At 37.3% G+C, this 15,025-nt stretch overlaps 1 protein-coding gene across 3 annotated transcripts in view; it reads right to left on the reverse strand.

Moving 5' to 3' along the window:
• Positions 1 to 15,025, reverse strand: part of hmcn1 (hemicentin 1) — a 607,098-nt gene that overhangs the window by 407,784 nt on the left and 184,289 nt on the right. For all 3 annotated transcript variants that reach the window (XM_087990747.1, XM_043699541.2, XM_087990748.1), the window contains exons 7-9: positions 7,048 to 7,168; positions 6,244 to 6,507; positions 1,718 to 1,862 (exon numbers count right to left, since the gene is read on the reverse strand). In XM_087990747.1, coding sequence (XP_087846873.1) covers positions 1,718 to 1,862; positions 6,244 to 6,507; positions 7,048 to 7,168 — 530 coding nt within the window. The remainder of the gene's footprint in view (positions 1 to 1,717; positions 1,863 to 6,243; positions 6,508 to 7,047; positions 7,169 to 15,025) is intronic.

Below are 15,025 nucleotides of genomic sequence, written 5' to 3' on the forward strand. Positions count from 1 at the left end.
TCATAGCTACCAAACGTTTGCTGAGCTTTTTTATTTAGCTATCTGTAAAGCATGTGGCATGAAGGACATTGGCATACATGCAGGAAATCTGGTTTCAAAGATCAAACCAGACCCCAGAACAAAAAAAACCAAAGAGATGATGCAACACTGGTAGTAAGGGGGGAAAAAAAGTGTTAAGGTGATGCACAATCACATCAGTGAGATTCAGTGTCAATCAAGAATAAGGAACATTTGGATGATGATCAGGATTTCATATTATCACACCACACTGATTGTATAAGGTGATCAGAATCATTAATATCTTATATCCTGAAAAGTCAGTACAATACAGACTAAACGTAAAAATAGACACAGGAGCTCATGCATCCTGAAACACATGTACCTCTACATACAACTTATTCTACAGCTTATGAGATGCCACTTATCATCACTTATCACAGATCATTAATTCCACGCATTGACAGAATCACATTGGACTGCCATTATGCAAGCTCATTCTGACTTCTGAAAATCTTATAGCTGGTAGATACAAATGGTCCAGCAATGGCAGATTTAACTGTTTGCACAGACCTTATTACAGTCACAATTCGAGAGATTCAAATCACAGCCCCAATAGCGAACGGAGTATACATAATGCATCAGCCAATTATCTTCAAAGACATAATTTTGAGTTAGAAAAAGCTAGGTACCAGGGTGACTATGTCTGATATGCTAAGCAGATTACCCGACCCACATGAAGAGCAAAATATCCCTCTTGATCTACACATTGATGTTCTAGACTAAAACGTTGAAGACATTCTTAAGGTTGACCAGTTATACTTTGGCCAGAGCCAGTGAGATTAATTACAAATCAGCAGCTGCCAAAGATGCTCAGCTACAAAAGTTGCAAATGATCATTATCCAAAGATGTCTGATAGCATTAATCTGAGAAGATTAATCCATTTAGAAAGGATAAATTCAGTATATCACAAGTCATTTAAAATGGAAACAATTCCTAATAGCAAGGACATTATGCCAAGGTATCATGTCTATATTACAGTAGGGGCACTCAAGATGGTGAGCTTGAGTCAATGTACTGGCCAGCATTGAATCAGGATATTCAACAACCTTTGAATGCATTAGAGACATGTCAAATGCATCAACCTCAGCAGGAAAGGGAATCTCAATATCCACAAAATGTTCGATTCACTTCTTGAACAAAAATAAGAACAGACCTATTCACAGCAAATGGAAAAGATGACATTCTTGTGATGGATCACATCTGAATTTTTCATTGTTAAATAACTTAGCAACACAAGGAACACAACACAATGAGTATTATTTTCAGTTTACTCAGTGTCCCAGATCAGATAGTGCCTTACAATGGACTGTAGTTTCAGAAAAACTGTTTCAGACATGTGTGCTATAAAGGAATGTCCCATATGACTTCATCATCCCACTAACCACAAACAGTCTTGGAAATCACATCAATGATCATTAATTGTCAGGCAATGAAGCAAGAATGCAATGTTTGTGTATAGCAATGTTAAAATAAATGTCGTTTGGATTCTTCAATACATAACTTTCCCACATAAGGTTCATCTGGTAGTCTCAAAATGTATTACAAAGAATGCATATTGTATAATATGTCATGTTTCACGCTACAAGCTTGGATGGTTACAAGTCATAATCCTGATCACAGCATGCAACAAGACAACAACAGGTCAAGTATACATACTTGAAAAACTGATCTGTTCCTAGCTTTGTACCAGCTCTGCTGAAACGTAATGTGAAGGGGATGAGGCTGTCCACATTACATATGATAAAGCCTGTCTGCAGATAGTATCCTGGAGTCTGTGCCGGCATCACGACCTTTGGTGGACCTAATGAAAAAGGTTAAATATTGTGCCTTTTATAATGTAACTTTTCAAAAAGCAGTCAACATATTTTCTTAATGATTTCTTGTCAACTGCATTACATTTATTAAAGCAAATTGTTAATCCCCAGCTGCTCCACCTTGGCGACATACTTTTGGAGAATCTTGTAAAGTGATAATATGTATAATACAGCATCTCCCAACTGTATAGACCCCTTTTTAATGTTTCAATGCTTCTTCCAACAATAGATTGTCTGGGGCAAAATGAAAGAATATACCATACTTGACACTGGTGGCAGCTAAAACCAACTTCAAATCATTGACTTTGTCTTCAGGGGAAAAATGGTATCACTGGCAGATATAAATGACTGCTGTATTTTAGGTATGAACTAGTAAATACCATTTCGTCAATAACCAATAACCATACTTTCTCTAGACCCAAGACTGGTCTGCAACTTATGAGCAAAATTGGCAAACCTGACTTGAAGCATGTGCATTCACACAATGAAGCACACTTTGCTGATAACATTCTGGCAAAGTGCAAATTCAGAACACAAAGCCAACATGAACTACGACAAGTAGATGCACAACATGAATGGATATATTTTAAAATTGGGGGGAACATATCAGATAAACAGATAGAATATTCACAGTGTCACAAAGTCATAGAGATGTACAGCAAAGAAACAGACCCTTCGGTCTAATTCGTCCATGCCAACCAGATATCCCAACCTAACTTGCCGCAATCGGCCCATATCCCTCCAAACCCTTCCTATTCATACACCCATTCAGATTCCTTTTAAATGTTGCAATTGTACCAGCTTCCACCACGTCCTCTGGCAGTTCATTCCAGACATATACCACCCGCTGTGTGAAAACATTGCCCCTTAGCTCTCTTTTATATCTTTCCCCTCTCATCCAAAACTTGTGGCCTCTAGTTCTGGAGCCCCCCTTCCCCCCCACCCCTCCCCCCACCACCCCAGGGAAAATACTTTGTCTGTTTATCCTATCCATGCCCCTCATGATTTTATAAGGTCACCCCTCAGCCTTTGACACTCCAGGGAAAACAGCCCCAGTCTATTCAATCTCTCCCTATATCTCAAATCCTCCAACTCTGGCAACGTCCTTGTAAATCTTTTCTGAACCCTTTCAAGTTTCACAACATCCTTCCAATAGGAAGGACATCAGAATTGCATGCAGTATTCCAAAAGTGGCCTAACCAGTGGCCTGTACAGCCACAACATGACCTAGGAGTTCTAAACTGATATGATTTGTAGGACACATTTGGGGGAACAAGAAGCTACTGTTAATGTCTGGATCTAACATTGATTGCACAAGAGTCAGTTTCAAGGCATGGACAATAATATTTCTCAGAATCTGGTGTTGTAGCTCTGCTCTGATTGAATTAAAAGCCCATAGAAAGCAAAACTGTATCTCTCCATTTAACATCAATGAAAATATGCAATGCCCACATTTATGCAAAGTTATTTATTTTTTAATTCACTCATAGGATTTGGGTGTCACTGGCTGGGCTAATATTCATTGCCTATTCCTAGTTGCTCTCAGGAAAGTGGTGGCGAGTTGCCTTCTTGACCCCATTATGGAGGTAGTTCCAGAATTCTGACTCAGCAACATTGAAGGAACAGTGATACATTTCGGTGAATGTCTTGGAGAGGATCTTACAGGTGGTGATCTCTTGCCCTTGTTCTTCTAGATGGGAGTGATCATGGATTTGGTAAGAACTGTCTAAGAAGCATTGGTGAAGTTTTTCTGTACATTTTGTGGATGGTGCACACTGCTATTGAATATTGATGGTGGAGAGGCTGAATGTTTTCTGATCAGATGCCAGTCAAGGTGCTGCCTTGTGCTGGATGGTGTCAAACTTCTTCAATGCTGGAGCTGCAATACTCCAAGCAAGTGGGGAGGTTTTATTTAAATCAACTCCTAACTTGTGCCTTGTCGCTGATGGACAGACCTTGAGGAGTCAGGGGGTAAGTTACTCACTGCAATACTCCTTGCTGCTGACTTGCTCTTGTATATTAACATAACTTGTCCAGTTCAGATTTTCATCAATAATAATGCAATGATATCATAAATCCCTGCTATCAACATCCTGGACATTATCATTGAACAAATCATTGCACACAAAGGGGTAATGGTTTGACTCTCTCTTGTGGGATATGGTCATGATCCAGCAACTGATTAATGTGTACATTACATGTCACTTGTCAGCCCAAGCCTGAATATTGTCTAGATTTTGTTGCATTTGGGCTCTGCTCCTGTATCTGAGGAGTTGCGAATGGTGCTAAACATTGTATAATCACCAGCATATATCCCCACTTCTGATCTTAGGACGGTCAGGAGAATTAATGCTGCAATATTGCAACAATATTAACAACAGTTGCAATTATTAGTCCTATTATCCTGCTCCTATCTTTCTCTAATAAGAAATGCTAGAAGTTGGATGACTATTAATTTTTTACAAGTAAAAAAGGTTTTAAAAACTCTAAATATGAAACAAGTGGAAAAAAAATGGAAAAAAATAGAAATACATAAATGACACAACTTTTCAATCAAATTCTATGTCAGAACAACTCTGAACTAAATCCAAAAATGTATTTAACCAAAATTAAATTGATCCAGAAAAGATGGTTATTCTTGATGGAAAGCATGTACAAGGAAAAAGAACTTCTACCTTTCAGATGTTGATGGGCCTATTGCATTTCTTTTTGTTTCACAATTGTGTCTGCATTTTACATGGACTATGATTTCTGCTTCTCTTTGTTACTATCAATCTTAATATCATGAGAACAGGCAATTGAACAAACCACTTTTTTTTCCTGAAGACAAGCGGAGGACATCTTTCATGAAACTTAAGTCCCAATTTAGCTGGGAACACAAATCTGGCAGGGTAGGGAAAGGGGGCAAACATAAAACTTCAACACATAGCATGAGTTGCGAGTGATTTAGACTCTCATTGAATAAAAGATCTAATATATTGATATTCAATCATTTCAACCTTTAACTCCACTACCATCTTGTTTCTCTCAGGCAGAGGGAGTTAAATTGTCCCTATAGAATTACAGGTAACCTGAGAACGCAAAAGAAATTCAGTCCTTTTTATTGAAAAGCAGTCTTTTTGATTGAAAAGTACAATTTATGGATATTAACATTTTCTATTGATACAGCTGGAATTGTGAAGTATCACTGTGCTCACAGATGTGTACTAGAATGTCAGTTTGGTTACAAAGTAATTATTTACATTGATCCATCATTGACCATAATTACTACACTACATTAATCACTTGGAATTTCCTTTGCTACTTCAATCAGAACTTCTTTCCTCTACCTAAACAAGTACAAATGTGAGTGCAAACTATTCTCTGAAAGTAAATTGGAAATACTTGTTTAGACATGAAGCATTTAATCAATCTAGCATTTAATGCTTTCAGCAAAGATTACTTGCAACAAGCTTCAAAGTGTTTGAATGATACATCTAAAGTAACTCATTTAAAAACAAAGTGACCTGTAGATCCCTGAAGATTCAGTTGATAGAATCATTGGCAAATTGTGCCAAAAAGAGGTAAAACCGTTTTCTCATTCTGCTCTGTTTGAAGACGTTACATCACGAATAGGAAGGCACATAAGTAACCTCCATGTCACAGGCTGGGGAAAGGGAAAGGAAAGGTCAGCCTGTGTCCTTCTCCTAACTGCTTTCAGGTGATCCCTACTGGAAAATTGTGGGTGTACTTGGATATTAAATGATTGATAGGACCATGGTCCGCATGACTGCTGATGCTTATTGTATGGAACATTAAGTAAAAATTACTGTTTGGGTCCAGTTTCTGGAAGGTACCTTTAGGAGAGGGAATTTATGCCACCATCCTATCACCCCTAATCATATAGTAAATGAGGATTGAAGTTACTTTCTGTGAAACATTTCAACTCATTTGGGTGAAAGTTTTCCAATATTCTACCTAAGGAATAATTCTTCATTTAAATAGCAGAGGGGGTATTCACATGGTCTATTAAGACATCATAATAAATAGTTGTCTGGATTAGTGGTGCTGGAAGAGCACAGCAGTTCAGGCAGCATCCAAGGAGCAGCATCCAAATAGTTGGTCTATTACTAAGATTACACAATACAAATATACCCAATGCAGCAAAAAGTGATTTAAAAAATCCACAGAATTAATGTATTTTAGGCTCTTTACAGCAGGACTCCTTATCTTACTTGGAACTATAAAAGTATTTTTAAAAATAGCGGGTACCGGATATCTGAAATAAAATCAAAGTGCTCGAGAAACTCAGGGGGTCTGGCATCAACTGTGGGGAGAAAAACCAAGGTTAATGCTTCAAGTCCAGTATAACTCCTCTTGGTAACTGACCTGGAACAATGTTGGAATAGGATACACCAGATACCCTCTGGAACAGGTAACCCTCTGTGTCATAACCAGTTATCTTCAAAAAGAATGCTTCATCTGGTGGAATAAATTCAGTTACATTCAAGATGCTGTAAGGTTTGCGGTCAGGATAATACTTTAAGGGAATAGTCTTCAATGTAATGCCTGAGATGCCAAGAAGTTCCACTTGATCCACTCTAGCAGGAGGAATAAGTCCAGTTGTATTCAATAGTAAATATGTTGGTATACCTGTAAGTACATGCAATATGGGATACAAAGGGGAACCAAAAATAAAATATTTCAGAGTTAAACTGCTGTTCAAAAAGTCACAATTTTAGATAAAATGAATCTGTAGTGCAATTAGTTTAGCATTAAATATATTACATGTCTCAGAAAATTCTAAATTTCTTGTGCAAATTATATTTGTCAGTCTTCAATTCACTCTTATATCAAAACAGTAATACAATGCCTCAGCAGTCAGGTACAATTTTTAAATAATTTATTACAATAAACTATACGAAGTACACAATAAATAAAATTTTAAAAAGCACAAACACTAATGCCTCTCATTTCTTCTTTCATTAAGAGGTGGGACCCATATTTTAAAAATGGATTTTGACAAAAAGCAATATCAATGGATTGATACTTCAATATCTGAATATTTACATGGCCACATTTTAAATCATTAAATAATATTTGATATCTGCAATACCTATAGCCTTTCTGGATAAAGTCATTAAAACTAGTCCACATTGTCATACAATTAAAAATGATTTGTAACAAACTGACCTTGAACAGGTCTGTTACCAATCTTTTTAAAATTCATTGTTGGTTTTCTGGCAAATCCAGCTCGAAAATCAATGGCACTGAGTCCTGTGACTCGCACCGAGTGTCTTCCACCACTTGTTGTCTAGAAGAAAAAATAATGCAAAGAAATATCTAGGTCATATGTTAGAACCAGGCAGTGCACTCCAACAATTAGAAGACATTAGTCTGTACCCAAACATCTTCCTGAAGTCCAAACAGTTGGAGGGAGGGGTGCAGTGATTAAAGTTACATTGACAACGTCCCCTCAATTTCAGATACGCAGTACCTGATCTCAGCCAATTGGAATCCCAAAACAAATGTAAAGCAGGTGGCCAATCTGATCCAGCCACTTTCCCGCTGGGTGGGTTAGGTTAAAATTACTCCAAAAGGCACTGTTCCCATGTAAAAGGATAAATTACTTTTTAGTCTTATTTGATTCTGGTTCCATACAACCAGAGGGGAAGATGCCAAGAGGAAACTGGTTTGGTAAATAACCATTGCGACCAATCATGCAACTCCTCCTATCTGGCTCTTGTGCTTCTTTATTAGAGGACTCAGAACAAACATCCACTTCTAATGTATATCTTTCAGGACATATATGTTCTTAGTTCCTTAGAATTGATCACTGCATGAATTATAATTTGCTCTGAATTGAATCACAACGGAAATTTTCAATTTAATTTAACACCCTAGGCAATCAGGACAACTTCAGAAATGCTGCAAAACAGCAACAAAGATTTTGAATGTCATATAAATTGCAGGATTTACGTATACTAAGTGGTTGCAATAGCATAAGCAGCCCATCTAATGTATTTTTCACCCCGTGCCTGCAATAGTTGGCAAGTAATTTGTTGTAAGTTCACTGTGTTCTTACACCAATTTCCTCCCTTCCAACACCTGGTCTTCTTCCAAGTAGCAACTGTCACGTCCGTTATCTTTAAACATCTTTTGTATGTATTTTTGTCTGTGATGTGCCATTTAGTTGTACCACATCGAATCTGCATAACAATTTATGGCTGGTAAAACAGGTTGGAAACTAAGATTTAATTTTTTCCATTTCACAATGCTCCAGTATTTTTACTGTGAAACTACTGGCTGTTTTTCATGTTGAAAGTTAAAAAGTTACAGTATATAATTCACAGCGTGCAAACATCAATATAAGTATCACGTTGGTACAGGAAATGGTGTGAAATATGCTGTCATATCCTATTTGTATCATTATTCTCTTCCTGTTTATTAATTTAGGTGCCTACCCAAATACCATCATAACTCTGTTCATGACAGTTAGTTTAAAAAGTGATCCTACAGACAATTGTGTTCTTCAAAAAAAAATCCAATTTAATTATTTTACATTATCACTGCTGTCAACACATACATTAGACCAAGGATTTCTAACCATCACAGATCAATTTGAACTGTGAAAGATCCCAAACTTAGGAACTTTTTGCTTGGTGCATTGATATTTTATCACTGCTGCTGTACATTCCAGAACAATCAATAGGTTCTATAGTCAGGTGTGATGTCACTCCTAGTAGTCATGAACCTTGTGAATGTACAGTATTCATTCTGGAGTCCTGTTATGACAGTGATATTCTAATTCAATTTTTAATTAAACAAAATGTATTACAGGCCTTTAGATATGAATTTGTGGCTTTGTGTTTATTTACACCACGTTGCCAAAGGAATGGTTGAATGGATTATGGTAAATCTTTCAAAGTTATTTTTAATCTATTAAAAGTGTGGTAAAGCAGAACATATCTTCATAAATCAGTTTTGCATTTATTAGGATTGAGCTATGGTTGACCGGCACCAGTTCTGATTCTGTCTGATCTCAGACCAAAGAAAATCCCAAGGTTTCCTTTGATTTCATTCTCGAAGCTGTTTCTGCTTAGTTGTCCCTACTTATAAGAACGAACTTGAGAAACAACAAATAATTTAGTTAGTAGAGGACTCTTGGAAAATGTATTTCACGGTTCCTTAAAATTTAAAACAAATCCCTAACCAAGTGCCAACTGAATGCCTTTACACTGTGCTAACCATACTATTAAGAGAAGCATGTCTGCAAGCTTGAGTGTATTAGAATATTTTTGCTGAACCAAGAGAAGCTGAACCAATACAAGGCCAACTTCTTAGTGGTCATTTCATCAGAGATCAGAAGTTATTTACGATTCACTTTAAATGCAACTCAATTAAGTCATAAAATGTCTGATCGTATTTTAGGTCTCAAAAACCAAGTCTAAATAATGAGCAAAGAGGTTACAATAAATTGATACATTTTAAATAATTAGACCAAAGTTAGGCAATTGTATGCAGTTTAGATCACCCAATTACAGATAGGTTATTAGATATGCCAAAATGATACCAGAGATTAAAAGCTAATTATAAGAACCACCAGACCTAAAACATTCAAAATTCCTCGATCACCACAAATGCAAAATAAAAACACACTTCAGAAAAACAAAGGATTTTTCCGTGAATTCTTGCTCATTCCTGAAAAACGTGTTTTTCAGATAAACAATTGATTTGTTACAACAGACTCCTCAAGTGTAGAATAAACAGCTAAATTTATACAGTAATGGTTCTTAAGGGATAAATGATCATGTTCCATTGGAATCACCAATCTTCTCATGTCACACACTAACAAATGGTGGAGTCAGAGTTTAGACTCTAGCTGTCAGAGGGAGCAGATATATCTGTATCAGCTCTCAAGACCTGGTAATCATGCCTGACCAAATCTTACTGCTTTCATGCAACAAATCTTCTTGTTATCGAAGAAAACTCTCTCTTCTGGAGATATTCTATTGTAGTGTATCTTCCAGCACTAATCAATGCAGGGTGGCACGGTGGCTTGATGGTTAGCACTGCTGCCGCACAGCCCAGGAATCCGGCTTTGATTCCAGCCTTGGGCGACTCTCTGTGTAGAATTTGCATGTTCTTTCCGTGTCAGCGTGGGTTTTTAACCTGGTGCTATGTTTTCCTCCCACAGTTCAAAGATGTGCAAGTTAGGTGGATTGGCCATGCTAAATTATCCAGAGTGCTCACAGGGATTTTTAGGTTAGGTGAGTTAGCCATGGGAAATGCAGGAGGGATTGGGGTAGGGAAATGGGTTTGGGTGGGATGCTCCTCTTCAGAGGGTTGGTACGGACTTGTTGGGCTGAATGCCTGTTTCCACACTGTGGGGATTCTATTTAAAAAAAAGGCCCAAGACAAGAGAAAGGAGGATTAATGCAGTGAGCTATCCCAAACATCCTGGGTTTTGGAAGAATAAGTATGCTGTAATGATTACAGTCAAGGAACTATCTGCTCATTATCCCACTGCACATGTGCTGGTGCATAGCTTTGATTAGTCTGAGTGGTATATTAAACCAGGGAACCACAGAGTGGAAGTCATGCAGCAATTTATTTGCAGTGTTTACTAACAATTAAAAGTGTACATTTCTATTATTTTACAGTTACAAGTATTCTACATAAGACAAACATTATTTGCTCAGTTCAGATGCCTGAGATCCCTTTACTGGTGTCAATACATAGACCAAGTACAGTACACTATCAAAAGCCAACACTAATAATTTCTTTACTCTTTTTTGACAGCTTTTTGTCACTATCTTTATTTGCTGTCCAATAATTGTATGCCACATCCAAGTTGATATTTTGTTCAGATGAAAAACACAACTTAATTCATATCAAATTGTCCAAGTGATCTATTTTGAGATTTAGATTTAATTGAGTTCATTTGACTAGATCGATGTTAGCAGTCAGGACTTGATGCGCAATGTTGCGCAAGTGTCCAGAAGTATGGTTATGTCTTAAAACCGGTCATCTTTCAGGGCATAATCCACCAAGTCACAATGTCTGAATAGAACCCATCTTGACTTGTCTCACAACCATAAATTTGTGGTTTTATTATTTTCACATACATTTATGGTCAGATTTTCTTCAATAATTAGGTATAAGAGTGTAATATTTCGATATCAGTCACACAGACAGACAGTCTTTTCCAAATTCAAATTAGTTGTCTCGGTGATTGCAGCCTGAACAAATTCATGCCACTTCAGTAATTATTCTTCTGCAAGTGTGCTATCCAGATGGTTACACAGCAGTTGAATAAATTGAAGGATTGCAGCAATGTCACTAACACTGTCTAGAGCAGTGAGAACCTTCTCAACTTCATCACTCCAATAAAGACCTTTACCTAGATAAGGAGTCTTCAGGTTACTGATCTTGGACTTTTCCATTTGCGTAGCTTCAATTGTTGTCAAACAACTTCTCTGCAAGAATTTGCACAGTGATGCCAAGTCACTAAGAACCATCTCCAATGCAAGAATTGAGATTGATTGGTTGATCACAGAGCCTCTGACAGTTGATCTCACTGATTGCCTGCTTTCCCCCACCACGCCCATTTCTGACGGTTGATCTCACTGCCAGCTGGCATTCCCTCACCTCGCGCACGTCAATTGTCATGCCATTGCATGACTTGCATTTCTGGAAATTGCATGGTGGGAGAAATGTGTATGCTGTTGGCAAGCTTTGTCAGCTTGTTGCATTGTGTTTCAGTTTTGTTCAAATGGGGAAAATCAGCTTTATGGTGGCAAACAAATAACTAAGAAATATCCTAGGAACTAATGCGGGAATACTGCTCACATTACGAAGAAACTGTTCTGTTTCTGATATTCCCTACATAGGCCCATTCTAATGGTAGAGTTTATTGTCACTGTGGACATGCAGATATGAAGGCTCAGAGAAATTGAAGGAGAACAAACTTGTCAACAAACTCAGAGCTAACTGCAACCTCCAAAAGCTGCTGTTGAGCTTCTACATGAAGAAGCTGCCGATGAGATACAGAAGGACCAGAATCAACCATACTCAATGGCCTTTCCTCCAGATGAATGATAAGTCATGAGCTGAGAATGTCTTGGAACATTGCAATAGAACCTTAACAGATGTCATTTCTGCAGAAGGTCTTCTGAACTGAAGGGGCAGATAGCCAGTCTATCCTAGTGATATCAAGGTGAGAGCATCACTAAATCTGGCTACTTCCAAGGATTCACTGGGGACCTGTGGTGAGTCTCTCAATCCTCAATCAAACTCATCAAGGCTGTTACCAATGCAATATGTGCCAGATCACATTTGTCAGAGGGAAACAGAATGAAACAGTTTTGCCAATATTGCTGGCTTCTCCCAGGGACAGGGAACTATAGACTTTACAGACATTGCCTTAAGAGCACCATTTCATATCATCACCATATCAAGCTGACTTCAGTAAGAACAGTGTTTCACTCCATCAATGTATGGGTCATCTGTAACTATCAGGACCATAACTTAGAAACAAAAACAGAAATTTCTAGAAAGCTCAGCAGGTCTGGCAGCATCTGTGGAGAGAAATCAGAGTTAATGTTTTGGGTCCAGTGACCTACATGAGAACTCTACTGTGCTGCCTTCTTTCTTAGGGCTGGATGTCTCACAAGGATGACTACTCGGTGAGAAAGGCTGATGATTCTGTAAATACAACCTCTTTATTGAGGCTAAGCATTGACAGAATGCAGTCAATCGTTCTATCAGGGCCATTGCAGAAAGAAGAAAGGTATCCTGATGATGAGGTTCCAATGAGAGGCAGACAATGGGCTTCTAGTATGGTCCAGACAGAATGTGGAACATAACTCCTGTTTGCTGTACCCTACACAACCAGAGCAACAAAGAAGGGAATGTGATAGATGCTGATCAGCTGGGAGAATGCTAGCAGTCTTCTGAGAAGGAAGATGAGAACATTGCACAAGATGAATATCACCTTCAGCCTGATACAACAATGCAGATTTAGCTGTAATAAGCCAAATAGGACTTGACACCCACTTCCAATAGATGTGAGCTGGGTGCAGTGATCACTCTCACTGCAATTTTTTTTGTGCTCGAAAAGGAAGCAGCCCCTGTTTATTCCTAGGTGTAAATGCAGTTTTGGGGCTTTAGCCAATTTCAGTAAAATTCAGCTCCAATTTATTGAAGATTATCAGCAGGCGTAAATGTGGAAAAACTGCTCTTATGTTTCTCGATGTATCATCAACCTCTTCCAAATACAGTAACTCTTAAAAATGAGGACATAAACTTTCTCCTCTTTCTCACCCCATATAAACATTTTCAGATCATACAGTCAAAAGGTATTATGGAACAGCCAGGTACCCACTTGCTTCAATTGTCAGCCAGTAGGGTGTTTATGATGATTCCAATGACGACCTTCTTCCTGAATTTGCAGTATTATTGATTTAATCCTTAAAAGGTAAAACACATCTGAAATGGTAACTTACAACAAATGTTATTAAGCTAGATTTGTTGTTTTAAAATGTTGTAAATCCAAACATTTTAATAGGAATAGGAGATATTTTATGTCAACCATGGTACTTAGCTATATAATTTAATTTACAATATAGTTAACTACACAACTCTTCTTTCCAGATAATACAAACTCAAAATCCACCCAATGATTCACCAAAAATTAGGTATACTTTAGATGTGCCATTTGTCTCTATTTATTCCTTCACAAATACATTTATCATTCAAAGTTCTAAAGCCCAAATCCACTTTAGACAGCAGTGATGCAAATGGGTCTTGCCAGGTACAGGACTTGTAAGAGAAATATAATTAATTGAGAGCTTAAAAAAAAAATCAAGCTGGTTAATTTCTAAGCTTAAAAGCAAAGCTGGATGACATCCTACCTTATTTATGGTTGTTGGAAATACAAAATAGATTGGCGAACAATGGCTGGGAAATGGTGGAATGTGTTGTAAACCTGAAGATCAATCAACCTAACATATATTACAGCACATGCCAGGCCACAATAGAAGGTCAAGCCAGCATGAAATCATTTTCCAAAGCTGTACAGAAAAGTCCTCATTACTGTTAAAATAAAGTTTCAAACAGTACTTCACATGCTGTTTGAGATTACCTCTATATTATAACCATCTACAGTCCAAACAATTAGATGGAATAAAATAAATGAACTGTGTGAGTTGCATTTCTGCCAAACTGCCCATTACAACATTGCAAAAACATTAAATGTGGTTCACAGATGTACGATAGCTGGTTAGTCATTTGCAAGCCACAGATTCTAACGGAACAAATCAGCATTGCACCAACTCCAATAATTATCAATTAAAACTTGGTTCAAAAAAAAATTAGGGAACTTCAGTATGTAATTATAATATTTTGAAACCAGTGTTTGATAGACTAACAGATAGTCATAGCAAACTGGTCCCTAAATGTACCGGATGCAAATTTTCCCAAGTCTTTCAGAAAAGCATGTCTAGAATCTCCCAAATTATAGGTCATCTAAGGGAAGTGTTTACACATGTGACATTACCACAGATGATTACATTCCATTTTCTTCTGATTTTAAAAGGCTAGAATTGAGATGACTAAATTCTTAAAGTTTTTGTCCTTTTTATATTTTTCATGGTGCATGGTCACAGAAAGAAGTTAGCTATTTTTAGTAATGAGGCGACCATCAAAATTGACAGCCACTATTTATTTCACAACCATCCAACTTGGAAAATAAGCTTGTAAGAAGATGTACACAAAATATTTCTTTATCAACCATTTCTAAATGCAAGTAATGCATATAAATAGACCTTCAGTTGAACTGACTTGTATTTATGCTTCAAATGAGCCTCATTTTACCCTAACAACACAGCCTTTAATTTCTATATCCCCTTATCCAATCAGCTTACTTACCTTTAAATGTATCTATGCTATTTGCCCAAACTTGTCCATGCAGTAGCAAAGTCCATATTCAAAGCATTGTCTGTATATAGAAGTTCCTCCTAAATTCATTGTTGGATTTATTAGTAACTTCCTTATATATATGATCCCTAGTTTTGAATTCTTCAACAACACAAGTATTTTCTCCATGTCTATCCTATTAATTGTCTTCATAGTTTTAAAGACCTTTATCAGGTTACCCTCAAAATTCTCT

The sequence above is a fragment of the Chiloscyllium plagiosum genome, unplaced genomic scaffold (genome assembly GCF_037043375.1).
Source record: "Chiloscyllium plagiosum isolate Xiang-an unplaced genomic scaffold, Cpla_swu_hap1 HiC_scaffold_9, whole genome shotgun sequence".
Classification (NCBI taxonomy): Eukaryota; Metazoa; Chordata; class Chondrichthyes; order Orectolobiformes; family Hemiscylliidae; genus Chiloscyllium; species Chiloscyllium plagiosum.